The 13594-nt window shown below is 42.3% G+C and overlaps 2 protein-coding genes, 2 non-coding genes and 1 pseudogene across 11 annotated transcripts in view; all 5 read left to right on the forward strand.

The window, feature by feature from the left end:
• LOC139561450 (coagulation factor V-like) overlaps positions 1-11205 on the forward strand; it is a 60181-nt gene extending 48976 nt beyond the window's left edge. For 3 of the 5 annotated variants that reach the window (XM_071378566.1, XM_071378560.1, XM_071378564.1), the window contains one exon: positions 11062-11205. In XM_071378566.1, coding sequence (XP_071234667.1) covers positions 11062-11172 — 111 coding nt within the window. In that variant the 3' untranslated portion in view covers positions 11173-11205. Of the gene's footprint in view, positions 1-9961; positions 10010-10397; positions 10445-11061 lie in introns of all 5 variants that reach the window. The other 2 variants (XM_071378557.1, XM_071378556.1) reach the window with 1 other exon arrangement.
• Positions 1-13594, forward strand: part of LOC139561433 (piggyBac transposable element-derived protein 4-like) — a 68296-nt gene that overhangs the window by 2907 nt on the left and 51795 nt on the right. For all 4 annotated transcript variants that reach the window (XM_071378521.1, XM_071378519.1, XM_071378518.1 and 1 more), the window contains exons 2-5: positions 3710-3737; positions 4610-4650; positions 5261-5352; positions 5576-5615. The gene's annotated coding sequence lies outside the window, so the exon portion shown is untranslated. The remainder of the gene's footprint in view (positions 1-3709; positions 3738-4609; positions 4651-5260; positions 5353-5575; positions 5616-13594) is intronic.
• LOC139561949 (small nucleolar RNA SNORD30) lies at positions 6312-6383 on the forward strand. Its single transcript, XR_011672268.1, has one exon. It is a non-coding gene; the product is annotated as a small nucleolar RNA SNORD30 (small nucleolar RNA).
• Positions 9269-9338, forward strand: LOC139561960 (small nucleolar RNA SNORD31; annotated as a pseudogene).
• On the forward strand, positions 10918-10991 carry LOC139561953 (small nucleolar RNA SNORD31). The gene has a single exon (XR_011672272.1). It is a non-coding gene; the product is annotated as a small nucleolar RNA SNORD31 (small nucleolar RNA).

Raw genomic sequence — 13594 nt, forward strand, 5'->3', positions numbered from 1 at the left:
CATCTTGGTGACCAGTTTACAATCTGTGTTAAGGAGAGAGATTGGTCTATATGAGGCGCACTTTAGTGAATTTTTCCCTTTCTTGTGGATTACAGTAATCACTGCTTGAGAGAAAGACTCTGGAAAGCAGTTGTCTTCCCTGGCTTTTTTAAGTACCTCCATAAGGTAGGGGACCAACAGCTCCCTAAATTCTTTATAGAACTCTGGAGGGAAGCCATCCTCCCCAGGAGATTTATTAGAAGGTAAGGATTTAATGGCCTCCAACAATTCAGGAACTGAGAAGTGTTCACTCAGGCGCTCGCTGTCTTCCCCTGACAGGCATGGGAGGTTGAGAGAGGAGAGAAAGGAGTCGATCTCTGATAGATCATCACTTGATTGGGAAGTGTAGAGGTCTTCATAGTATTTCTTAAAAGTATGATTAATTTCAGTAGGGTCGAAAGATATCTCATTAGTAAGAGTTTCTATAGCATTAATTGTCCTCTTACTTTCCTCTGCTTTCAGTTGCCATGCCAATACTTTGTGTGCTTTCTCTCCAAGCTCGTAATAACGCTGTTTTGATTTAGTGATGGCCCTCTCAGCTTGATATGTGTTCAGAATATTATATTTCAGTTTTTTATTTACCAAAAGCCTGTATAGATCTTTAGTTGGGCCTCTTTGGTAGGTTTTCTCTAGCTCTGAGATTTCAGATTCAAGGGCACTCAGTTCCGCACCGTGTTTTCTCTTCAGCCCTTTAGTGTAGGAAATGATCTGTCCCCTCAGATAGGCCTTCAATGTGTCCCAAAGAATGAAACTGTCAGGAGCGGAGGGTTTGTTTGTCAAAGTGAAAATATTGATCTGCTCTTTGATGAATGCACAAAATTCAGGTTGCTTTAGGAGTGTAGAATTTAGTCTCCATCTATGCTCTCTATGCTCTATGCTCCATTTACCTTGGTAGGAATGGAGATTGATAATACCAGGGGAGAATGGTCACTAAGCAATCTGGGGAGATACTCGACATCTAACACTCTATGAAACAGTTGTGTCGATATTAAAAAGTTATCTATGCGTGTGTGTGTCTTGTGTGGGTGTGAATAAAAAGAGTAGTCCCTATCCTGTGGGTGCAACTGTCTCCAGATGTCTAGTAAATTGAGATCTTTCATGAATGACATGGTGAGCTTGCTGGCTTTGGTAAGAAGTGAGGGTTTATCAGAGGACCTATCAAGAACTGTATCTAAACAAAAATTAAAATCTCCTCCAACCAGTAACCATCCTGGTGGTGCTTGAGCGACCTGAAGGAAGACATTCTGAATAAACATATGGTCATCGAAGTTAGGAGCATAGATATTCAATAGGGTCCAAGACTCTGAAAACATATGCCCCTGCACCAAAACAAACCTGCCAGAGGGATCAGAGATGGTGTTGCTGACGCAGAAGGGGATGTGTCTACTTATCAAAATTGCAGTTCCTCTTGCTTTGGAGTTAAAAGAGGACGCAAAAACTTGTCCTACCCATTCCCTCTTCAATTTCTTGTGTTCACTGGCTGTAAGATGTGTTTCTTGTAAAAACACAATGTCAGCCTTTAATTTCTTAAGGTATGTATAGACTCTCTTCCTTTTAATCGGGCTGTTAAGACCTTTTACGTTGAATGTGACATATTTTAGTGGATTAAGCATAGTAGGGTTTCAAATATGTAACTGAATGGAAATCTATCATATGTAGATAGTTAGGAAATGGTTCAACTTTGGTTTGAACACAGAAGTGACCTATGTGTCTCTTTAGGAAGGAAACAATAAACATAGAAAAAAGGGGAAAAAAATAAAGAATCCCACCCACCCCGATTGTTAGACTAAAACCACAATCCCAACAATCAAACATGAATACACTTGTAGAGATACGTTGCTGCTCGCTTTCCATCTTGCTCTTACTAGCTAAACCTTGGCGTAAACTAAAACCTGCGAGCTCTCTAAATTGAAAACAAACGTTGTGAATAGATATTTATGGCTGAATATTTACTGCCCACGGTAAGGGCTGCTTGAGTCTCTTTTCGAAAGATTAACATAAATGAGGGGGAAAGCAGTGGGCCTAAACCCACTTATTTGCTTCGCCCAGTGATATGTACTAAACCAAAATATACTCTCCTGTAAATGTAATAGAACTCACCCCGGAAAGATACGGTTAGTTGAAAATGTACAAATCAATTATAGCGACCGGAGGATATCAGCGGTTCAGTCCGGATAAGAGAAAACAAACAAACTGCATCTTCTCCCCCAAAGAGACCGTCCTGGCTCAGACGTTGCTCAGTTCTTTGAGAAAAGTGTACACTTCTCCCGGCGTGTTGAAGAGATGGCTTCGGCCTTTGTACTGAACTTTCATCCGCGCAGGGTGGATGAGGTAGCCGATGATGTTCTTCTCCTTCAGTGCTTTGGCGGCAGGTCTGAACTGCTTGCGACGTCTTGCGAGATCCGCGCTCATATCCGGGAAAAGGCTGACCCTCTTGCCATCAATGGTTATGTCCCCTTTGGCTCTTGCGAGTTGCAGTACCTTCTCTCTGTCTTGGAAACGGAGGAACCTGATCAGGACGGCCCGTGGGGGCTCATCTGGCCGGGGTTTCGGCGCTGATGTTCTGTGGGCGCGTTCGATTTCCAGTGACTTGGTGAAGTTGATTGTGCCTAGGACATCCGGGATCCATTGAGTGAAGAAACGGACCGGGTCACGGCCCTCGCTGTCCTCTTTCAATCCCACCACACGGATATTACTACGTCTGCTCTGGTTCTCCATCTGATCTACCTTGTTTTTGAGGTAGGCATTGTCCTTTTGCAGTTGTATCAAGACCTGGTCATGTCGAGCGATGGTGTCTTCAACCGTGCTAATGCGCAACTCTGCCTCAGTCGTTCTCAAAAGGAGATCATTCATGGAGGATTTCAGGTCGTCAATGGAAGAATGGAGTTCAGCCGTTCTCTTATCGATTTTCATAGAAAGACCTTTGTTACCGTCCTGAATTTCCCGGAGGAGAGTAGCCAGCATGTCGGCAGGCTCGCAAGAGGCCGAGAGCAACAGTCTGGAACTGTCGTTTGAGTTATGAGGGCTAATGCTAATCTTGCTAGCGTTATCGTTATCTTGGGAATCAACGACGTTTTGGTCGTCCTTCTTGCCTCTCTTTCGGCGGTCCATGGCTCTTTGGGAAGGTAAGTACTTGACAATAGATCAGCCGATGTTAGAATATTGTTTCAACGTTGTTATTTAGGTAATAATAGAATAACTTTGAAGAGCTCGGTTTGTCAACGTCTGCTCAGCTCCGCGGCATCACGTGCTCCCCATTAGAATTTTTTTTAGCATTCAATCTAAAGCCATCCTTTTGTTTCAACTCCTCCACTGATCTTTAGAATTTACCCTAGACAAATTATGGACTTCTAGTATCAAACATGTTTTGTTCTGATTTGTTTATTTCATGTTCAGGCCGATATCTGGCTGTTAGCATTGCAACGTCTTTCGATGATGAGAATTTACACAGACCTGTTCTGAATACCTGATTGTACTTTAGTATTTCTGATGAGAGACCTGCAAATTTATTTGATTTTTAACAAAAAAGGTGTTTCGAAATGCTGCGTTCGCAGAACACGTGTCCGCATCTAGCTAGGTCACATGAGAACCTACATTATTTAATGGCTGGCTAGCTACCGGGGTTGTAACTACAATTGGTGTTGACTTTATATTATTTTCTCCTTTCAAGATGCCGACGACTCGAATGTGCTGCTCTGGTAAGCAACATATTACTTATATGCCTGCTTACGTGGTGGTTTTACTTAGCAACTAGCTAACCACGTGCCATGTTAGCTAGTATGCTAGCTTGCCAGTTAGTGACCGGACCATCAGTCGTTATAAACCCAACGTTAGGTCTTGTCATATATACATATATTCATATACCTAGCCCCAGACAATAACGGCCAGTTACAGTTCCCCTTATCTCATGACACACACACACCTCACTCCCCTCTCTACTGGTCGGGTGCCAAGAGCAGAGGAATCTGCTGTGCACCAATGGGCTACTGTTATGGCCAGAGCAGACCCGCCTCCAACTCTTCAGGACCAGTCAGAAGATCAACACGAAGAGACTCCACCTACATTGTTCCATGTATAAAAACTGCTGTAAGCTCTGGTTAGGTCCTTTTTTCAGCTGACTCCTAAAGAGTCATATGACAAGGTCCGTGTCACATTAAACTGAAAGGCAAGATATCTTTGACTTTAATAAACTGCCTTTTGCTATACTTGATTCCACTCTGTCCAGTGTCCATGATTTGGTCTCACTCTCCAGTAAATGAAACACCAACAGTCTCTGCTACGGTGATGATAAAATGAACTCTCTCTTACCGAATCAGTCTTTGAAGAAGGAACTTCTTTACCAGATTCTGAGTAGCAGTTGGCCCCTGATTCGACTGTCGTTGCTGCGCTAATGACACCCTATTCTCAATAGTGTACTACTTATTAACGTTGATCTGGTCAGAAGTAGTCGACTGTATTGGAAATAAGTTTCCATTTGCGACGATATCAATGTCAATGATATCAATGTTCTATATGCCTGCGTGTTGCCTGTTCATGAAGGGACCTCCCTAACTTTCCCCCTGATCAACAGAAATGCAGGACAGATGCCAGGGAAGTCCAGCAGACTGACACGTGAGTGCATTGACTTACCACCAGGATCATTAGATGTGTTCAACTTGTCAGCCCTTCGCCTTTAAGAGATTCGCCAGGGTCCTTTATCTAATTCCCAAGTAAATGGATACAATTTCAGTGTAAAGGTAGATTTGTAAGTGAATATTAACTAGCATTAGCGCAGCTATTAAGAATATGGTTATCAGCTAACATACTAGAACATACCTGTAGACTTCCAGTCGTTATGCTAGCTTTAGTTAGCATTGGCTTGCTAAACTACATTAAATTTACCTCAGTTTGACTCTGACATAACATATGTATCCATGACTTTATCTGGCTGGGGAAGTAGATAAAGGGTCCTGTGCCCTAAATCCCTAAGTATCTTTTGTGTGCACTTGGAAAACTGTCATGGATTTTCAACTAAATAGGGAAGTGCCCTTTGGGGTGGACTTTCAGGTGGTAACTGACTCACACGTGACTGGCTGTAAATGATGATCCTCAATGACAAGCATATATCTGATTTTTGGTGATGCTAACTTTGATCTGATGGCCTCCTTGTCCTGTGTTCCACAGCCTCTTGTAGTAATATACAGACTAGTAAGTCACTAACATGGATGTGTTCTTTGCTCAGGTCTGCATTACTTGTGACATGACTTCCTGACTTCAAGGCATCTGAACAGAATCTCCACTTGGAGTTCCATTCTGGAATAGGAATGTGTGCTGGTGAGTTCCATTTGAGTTTATTCACTGGTGTTCAGGACAGTTCTAATGGCACCATTTCTATATGGTCACTACTTCCGGGCTTTATATGATGATCTATTGACAAGCATATGTCTGATTATTTTGTGAAGCTACTGTTTATTCTGATGGGCTCTATTTAAGAACTTTCTATGTTCTCATAGAAGCCAGGCAAAAACTAACATTTATTTTGTGATTCCTTCTTCAGCATTCAGACCACGAGACTGATGCGCTTTGTGAAAATCCAGGTTGGTGAAATGTTAAGACACTAGTACCCCACTTCCCTTTATAGTGCCAACTGTACAAGATGGCTACCGGGACGTGCTACAGTCCCAATGATGATGAACTTCGATTTCTCAATCATCACACTAATCAAATGTTTACCTTTTGTTCTTTAAAGTTTGAGTGCTGTGGTCAGTGGAATTGCAGCGTGGACTCCAACATACTGGTAAGTTGTGGTTCTGAAACTGTCCTAAATGGTGCCCTCTATAGTACACTACATTTGACCAGAGCTTTATGGGCCCTAGTCAGAAGTAGTGCACTAGAAAGGGAGGTCTTTCCCAGAATAACAATCGTTCTCTGCAACCACATGATAAACCTTTTGGAATCTCGTTTGTCTGACTTCCTGTTGATGATAAATGACCTGACACCCTGCAGAGTAAAGAACCCTCGCTTGACTGTCTTGTTGCAGCCTAGTTTCACGTCCTCCATTTTGTCTTACAGTTGACTGTCCTGAAACAAGATGGCTGTTCTGGGCTGCTCTAAGCTATGCAGGTAAGGATCCATCCAGTCTAAATGTATATTTTAACACCAGTGTCTTGACCTGGAAGTGGTAGTTAAAACATTCATTAAGTTTATTGTATAGATATCTACACAGCGTTGCCAACTTTTACTTGTACAGTTTAGCTAAGCGCAACATGTTTGAGGGATCCCGTCCTTCTGCTGAACATGATGAATATTCTCTTTGGAATCTCGTTCGTCTGAACTCCTGTTGAGAAAAGGAATAGCTGACTTCAGCAGAGGGCTACGTAACCTGTCATAAAGGCTACATATGTAATGTCTAACCCCTCCATGTGCCTGCCTGGTATCTGGTCCCCACCCAGACTTTAACCTGAAGCATATGTCTTCGTAGGTTCTTCTGTTTGTGGCTGAACAAGGAGCCGTGATGCCAACTAGACTGAGTTTTGGTTAATGAGTACGTTCGGTAATTGTCATGGGTAATGAATCTAGTCCTTGTATCTTAACCAGAGCCTCTTCTTTAGCCACAAGCTACAACCAGTCTAGTATTAACTGACTGCAAACAGAGTGAACGGTTGATGTTTGGTAGTCGTGGTGACTCTGGCTCCTAGTGATGACACCATCCTGAGGTCATCAGACCGTTCACTTTTGCATTTCTAAAGTATTTAAGAGAATGCACGTTACATTTGCTATATGATGTGATGTTTTTCACTGTTGAAGCACATTGCAAATGCCCGTTACATTTGCAATATGATGTGATGTTTTTCACTGTTGAATCATATTGCAAATGTAACGTGCATTCTTTAAATACTTTAGAAATACAAAAGTGAACGTCCTGATGACCTCAGGATGGCCGGGCAGTGATAGTGGTTCCTCTCCATCGCTCGTTGCGTGAAATTTCATCATGTCGCTTTTTCCTCATGGTACCTCCCCGTTGAAACATGTTGCAAATGTACAAAAGTCAACTAGCAAGTGTCAACAAAAGTCAACTAGCAAGTGTCCATCAGTCAATTAGATATTTTCAGACACCAAACTGATACCATCTGACTCCAAACTCACTTTTTCCAACTCCTTTAGAAGCCAACTATCACATATTTCAGAGCAGGCCCAAATTTCACAGCGCCTTCCATGAATGCACCAAAATAGCATTCTGAAATCACCACTAAAATGACATCACCATAGTCTCCAGGCCGTGCCGAGTTCAACGAGATTCCCCGCTTGACCGTAGCTCGCTCGGTCTGAGCACAGTGACAAGAAAACAGACCCTTTGACCTCAATGACAATTTTATTTGCAAACAGGTGCAGTTAATACAGGTAATGAGTGGAGAACAGGAGGGCTTCTTAAAGAAAAACTAACAGGTCTGTGAGAGCCGAAATTCTTACTGGTAGGTAGGTGATCAAATACTTATGTCATGCAATAAAATGCAAATTAATTACTTAAAAATCATACAATGTGATTCTCTGGATTTTTGTTTTAGATTCCGTCTCTCACAGTTGAAGTGTACCTATGATAAAAATTACAGACCTCTACATGCTTTGTAGGTAGGAAAACCTGCAAAATCGGGAGTGTATCAAATACTTGTTCTCCCCACTGTAGTGCATTCAACCCTGTGTAAATCAGTCAGTTCTTAACGTATAAACTTAAAACTCAGGATTCTGTAAAAGCATACCCCGATTCCTGTGCCAACCGGAAGTGCCTTAAAATGGGGTCATAGGTGCTGTTTCAAAGGGTTAAAAAAGTCAGATCTTTCCAAAACTTTAAGTGTGTGATTAGGCAACCCTCATGAATTGTAAATCAGTCATTTCTCTAAACAGATGTCAAAGAAAAGCTCACACAGACACACACAGCAAGGATGGAATGAAAAAGTATAGTGCTTAAAGACACACAGAGCCTTAAATGCTTTTAGGGGGGGATCCAGACTTCCATACCCGCTCTGGGAGCACTATTCTACGGCCAAAAATCAATGGGGGCTGGCCTGAGTGATTTGGAGGTTTTCAAAAAAAGTCAGAAAATATTCTATGTTTCATGTTTTGGGTTACCAGGCGTCATTTTTCAAAACGGTTTTAAATGCTTTTAGGTGTCATCCAGACGTCCATGCCCGCTATGGGAGCACTATACTACGGCCCCAAATCAATGGGTGCTGGCCTGAGTGGTTTGGGGGGGGTGATAAGTTTTTTCTAATTTATTCACATTTTTGACTTCATATTAAATCAGATTGCAAATGCACAAAACATATTCCTTAAGTACAAGTAAACATTTCACAAAAAATTATGATAATAAAATGTGAATAAAGTATTTTCATACAGTTCTTACACATGTGTAATTGACATAAAAATCGAAAGAATTTCAAAAAACGGTCCAGAAAGCACTTTTTAAGGGGGTGATAAGTTTTTGCCAAAACTTTCAAATTTTCAAAATTTTAATCTTGGGTCTTGACTTGCGTTACAGTAAGCCTATGAAAAATTAGGATAGAACACACTCGCCCACTATAGGAATTTTGGGGTGTTACACAGCTCATTTACAATATGGCATTTGCCATCAACTTTGGATGAAACACCGCCAGAAATAGTGTATTTGTCCATCGTGTATATGCTCCGCCCACTGCCAATAACTTGCCATGTTATTTTGTACAATTGGGGGGGGAGTTCCCTTACATCACTGAGGGAACTACAATTCCCATGGACTCTTAACTACAGCTCACACCCACCACATGGAACATTCTGGAATGCTGTATGTGATGAACTTCTCTCTTGACAGTTGGTTGGCTTCTGTCCGGTGCTCTGTGGCTGGCATCAACGCAGGTTTCCCATCGGTCCTCCTGTGGGTTGGGCAGACACTGACAAGCCTGCTCTTCTAGCGTTTGGGGCAGGGGTAAGGTGGTCTGCCTGCCTGGAGGGAGGGTGTCTGGGTGGGGAGCTTGTAGCCAGACCTTGGACCACTGGCTGGATGGCTACAATGACTGAACCGTGGCCTGATCTCATTTCAGAATGCTCTGCATATAGTCTGCAGTACCTAATGTACTTGTGCATAATGTTTAATTTGGTATCTGTTCCTTCCAGGTCCTAACTGTTCCAGCCTGGCCACTGGAGAACTGTTGCTGCACTACCTCAAGGTGTGTAGGATAAACTTTGATCTGTTGCCATTAACTTCTGTCCTTTATAATGTAGAAGTGATGATTTCCTGTTACCGCCCCAGTCTGATGTTAAGCTGACTGATTGGTTACTGAACTGATCTATACTCTAGAGCAGTGTTTCACAATCCTGGTTCTGGGGACCTAGATGTAAGGCTTCGTTTAGACACAGCTCAATTCTGATCTTTCACTAATTAGTCTTGAGTAATCCGATCAGGATCAATCACACCAGATCTTTCCTATTACCAATTAGTGGAAATCTGAATTGGTCTGCCTGTGTAAACGCAGCATTATTCACCTAATTCAATCAAGGGTTTGAGTGTAATCAGGTGTAGGGTGGTGTTCAGGGTTTCACTGGCAGTGCTGTCCCAGCATATTAACACTTAACATGTTGAGCTGTGAATTCTGTCCTGTAATTAGATCACCTGATCAACAGTGAGGGACTCACAATGCTCTGGTCTCATTCTTGTAAACAAACACCATGTGACTGGACCTACTGTAAAATGCATAAGTAGCTATCAATATAAACTTCATAGAAATAATGTAAATGTTATTGGTGAACCCCTGTTTTCCAAATACCACCCAAGCCTAGTTCTGGGGGGGGGGGGGACACTTGTTGACAGTTTTGGGTCCCCAGGATTAGAATACACTGCTATAGACTGATCTCATGTCTGACTACAAGGTCTTACAATGTCACTTCATGCTTTTCTACTTTCTCCCTCTAGGTTTCTGCCCCCCTGGTTGAGGTCCTAGTGTCTGCCGTGTTTGGAAAGGTGTGTGACTTTTGACAGCATCTTAATTCTCCTTCCACATTAAGCATTCTGGAATGTTGTAAATGATGAACACACTACTCAACCATACCAGTCAGGTGGCTATCCTGTCCTGTGCTCTGGGCTGGATAAAGGTCTGGCTGCCCATCGGCCCTCCTGTGGGTTGGGCAGACACTGACAAGCCTGCTCCTGTTGATCTGGGGCAGGGGTAAGGTGGGCTGCCTGCCTGGAGGGAGGGTGACTGGGTGGGGGCTTGATCCCAGACCCTGGACTGCTGGCTGGATGGCTGCAATGACTGAACTAAAATCCTGATCTGGTTTCAGAATGCTCTGAATGTAGTCTAGTAATCTAAGATTGGGATTATTTGGTTTTAAAACTGTTCTCTCTTTAGCGCTCGTTGGCTGCTGAAAAGTGTTGCTGTGCTGGTGGAGCGGGAAGGTGTGTAGTGGGAATGACTTACGGTTCCAGTATTATAATACACTGAGTATAGAGGACATTAAACCTTCCTAATATTGAGTTTGCCCTCAGAACAGCCTCAGTTGTCTACAAGGTGTCTGAAAGCGTTCCACAGGGCTGTTGGCCCGTGACACAACTGTGGGTCGGCATTGGAGTCAAGTTAGCTGGATGTCCTTTGGGTGGTGGACCAGTGTTGATACACATAAGAGGCTGTTGCTCTTGACAAACCCAGCAGTGTTTCGTTTGAGCTAAACCGGTCCACCTGGCACCTACCATACCCCATCCAAAGGAATTAAAATCCTTTGTATTGCCATTCTCAACTTTTGGCCAAGACTGTATATGTGTTGTAATGGAAAAGGGGGGCAGATCAATATTAGGAAGATGTTGTTAATGTACTGTTGAATGTTTCTCTTGGATCATCACACTGACCCATGCAATTTGTTATAAACTACATACTCTGACGTGATGAGTCATCATTACCGCCCCAGTCTGATGTAACGCTGACTGATTGGTTACTTTCTGATCAAGTCATCTCATACCTTGTGTATTAGTCCCTACAGTATCACCAGGGTTTAATTCTCACCCTATTTTCCCTCTAGCTCTCCTGTTGTACACCGGCAAGCCCTCTTGCACTCCTGTTTGGTCAGCAAGGAAGTGGGAGGTCTCGTTGGAACTGGGGAAAACCAGGCCAAGTCAATTCAACCCAGTGACTGTTTTGATGTATAAATAAATCTACAAATTAATGCTTGTCCTATTTTTCGTTCTTGGTGGTAGTAAATCAGACTTGGTGAATTTGGCCATTTTGAATGAACCATGTGGTCTGAAATCAATACTGAACAATGTGACATTTCCTTCATATCATTATGTAGTTAATCTAGGTGGTTATAAACATGCACATGTTACGGGGATTGACATTGTTCACTGGCTATAGAAAGTTGACTGAATTATTTTAAGCTGTTGTGTTTTTGGGAGGAATTTATTGTGAGATGCGTGTTTCGTCATGGAGTGTACTTTAACGATACGGTGGGAAAATTTTATAGCTAATATATGGAACAGACTTGGCTTACACTGATATCAAAACCGCTAAAGATGGTGGCTAAATGAAGCATTCATCCAAGTAAATTCCGGTATATTTAACGGGCGGTATCATGGACATTAATGTTCCAGTTTGTAGTCCCGAAAACCCCCCAAATGAGTTACCTCTGGTTCTTTCAACCATACCTACGGTGGTATCAATCGGGTTTTTTGACCATGTAGCGCCATTAACCCCATCTGTTGGCCGTGAAGCACAGGGGTAGAGAATTTGGGCTCACTACAAGGTATGAGCGTTTGCGCTTGAAGCCAGTTTCCCAGACACAGATTGAGCCTTACCCGGGACTGCATTTATATTAGAATTTTGGTTCTTTCAACCATACCTACGGTGGTATCAATCGGGTTTTTTGACCATGTAGCGCCATTAACCCCATCTGTTGGCCGTGAAGCACAGGGGTAGAGAATTTGGGCTCACTACAAGGTATGAGCGTTTGCGCTTGAAGCCAGTTTCCCAGATACAGATTGAGCCTTACCCGGGACTGCATTTATATTAGAATTTTGGTGAATAACAGGAGAAAAAAGCCGTCCTGTACAGTTCATATTGCGTGCCGTTTAGTACTGGTCTGCGTCACACCAGTCATATGGCACCGATGATATTTTCCTGCAAGCATAAATTGGCTTTCAGGAGATTCTACATTTTCTGAGATCTGTTAACTTGACCATTATAGCAGGGACTTTTAATTTCAGTACAAATGCTTCAATTGTGTGACCGTTAGCTGATCTCAGAAAAAGGTTTACGCCTGAATTTACCACAGATCTTGTTTTCAGTGTTGATGTCAAAACATTTTCCCGAAGGATTTGTCCAACGAACCGTGGCGGAGTTGGTGCCCAACAAGATGCCATTACTAACTGCTCTCTATAGCAGCTGGGTCTGGTCTACCTAGTTAATTGAATGCAGCACATTTTCCAGCGAGTGATAGTCCCGCTTCCCATCCGTCTCAAACCTCATTGTGCCATTTTTGTGTGATGTATTGTCTCCACCTTCTTGCCTTTTGTGCTGTCGTCTGTGGCCACTAATGTTTGTACCATGTTTTGTGCTGCTACCATGTATTGTTGCTACTATGATGTGTTGTGTTGCTGCCTTGCTATGTTCTCTTAGCTCTCTCTTTATGTACTGTATTTATTTTGAATCCCAGGCTCCGTCCCCGCAGGACGCCTTTCGCCTATTTGGTAGCCGTCATTGTAAATAAGAATTTGTTCTTTTGCCTAGTTAAAGGTTAAATAAAAAAATCAGCGCACCTTTTTCTACATCTATCCTCTTCTAGTTAGTAGGATACAATACCTGTATGTTTCTAGTGGTGAACTGGGATAGTGCAGCAGAACACCACTGGATAGAATACCTGTATGTCTCTAGTGGTGAACTGGGATAGTGCAGCAGAACACCACTGGATAGAATACCTGTATGTCTCTAGTGGTGAACTGGGATAGTGCAGCAGAATGCAACTGTCCTATAATCTTGGCCATAAAATGGTTCGGCAACATTTGATCAGGAATTAAGACTATTAGTGTATGCGATAATGTATATAAAAAATAAGATTATTGTTATAAAATACCTTTTATCACTCAGATGGATGGTATTTTCTGTGGCATTAAAAAGGTTTTAGTCTGACATTGGACATGGTGCCAAATAACCTTTCACCTGACTGATGCATGCTTTCATTCAAGAAAAATTCCACCCAAAAACGGTCTTTTGGTATTTGCAAAATGCATCATATGGGGATTTCTGTATTTTGAAAGTTACATATCTTGAGAACTTGATTGTTGACAAGCAAAACATTTTGGGACTGTTACAACGGACTAATGAAACAAATACCAAAAGATCGTTTTTGGATGGAGTTTTCCTTCAACTGGTTTCTAGAACTCCCTGGAAAACTGTATTTTATGGTATTATTCTGTAGTGATGAAATTAAAACCTTTTCAAGACATGAAGTCAAACTGTTACACACCAACACTAACCATGGTGGGGTGACTGAATTTAATATACAGTTATACACCAACACAAACCATGGTGGGGTGACTGAATTGAACAGTTACATACCA

This window comes from Salvelinus alpinus, chromosome 31 (genome assembly GCF_045679555.1).
Source record: "Salvelinus alpinus chromosome 31, SLU_Salpinus.1, whole genome shotgun sequence".
Taxonomy (NCBI): Eukaryota; Metazoa; Chordata; class Actinopteri; order Salmoniformes; family Salmonidae; genus Salvelinus; species Salvelinus alpinus.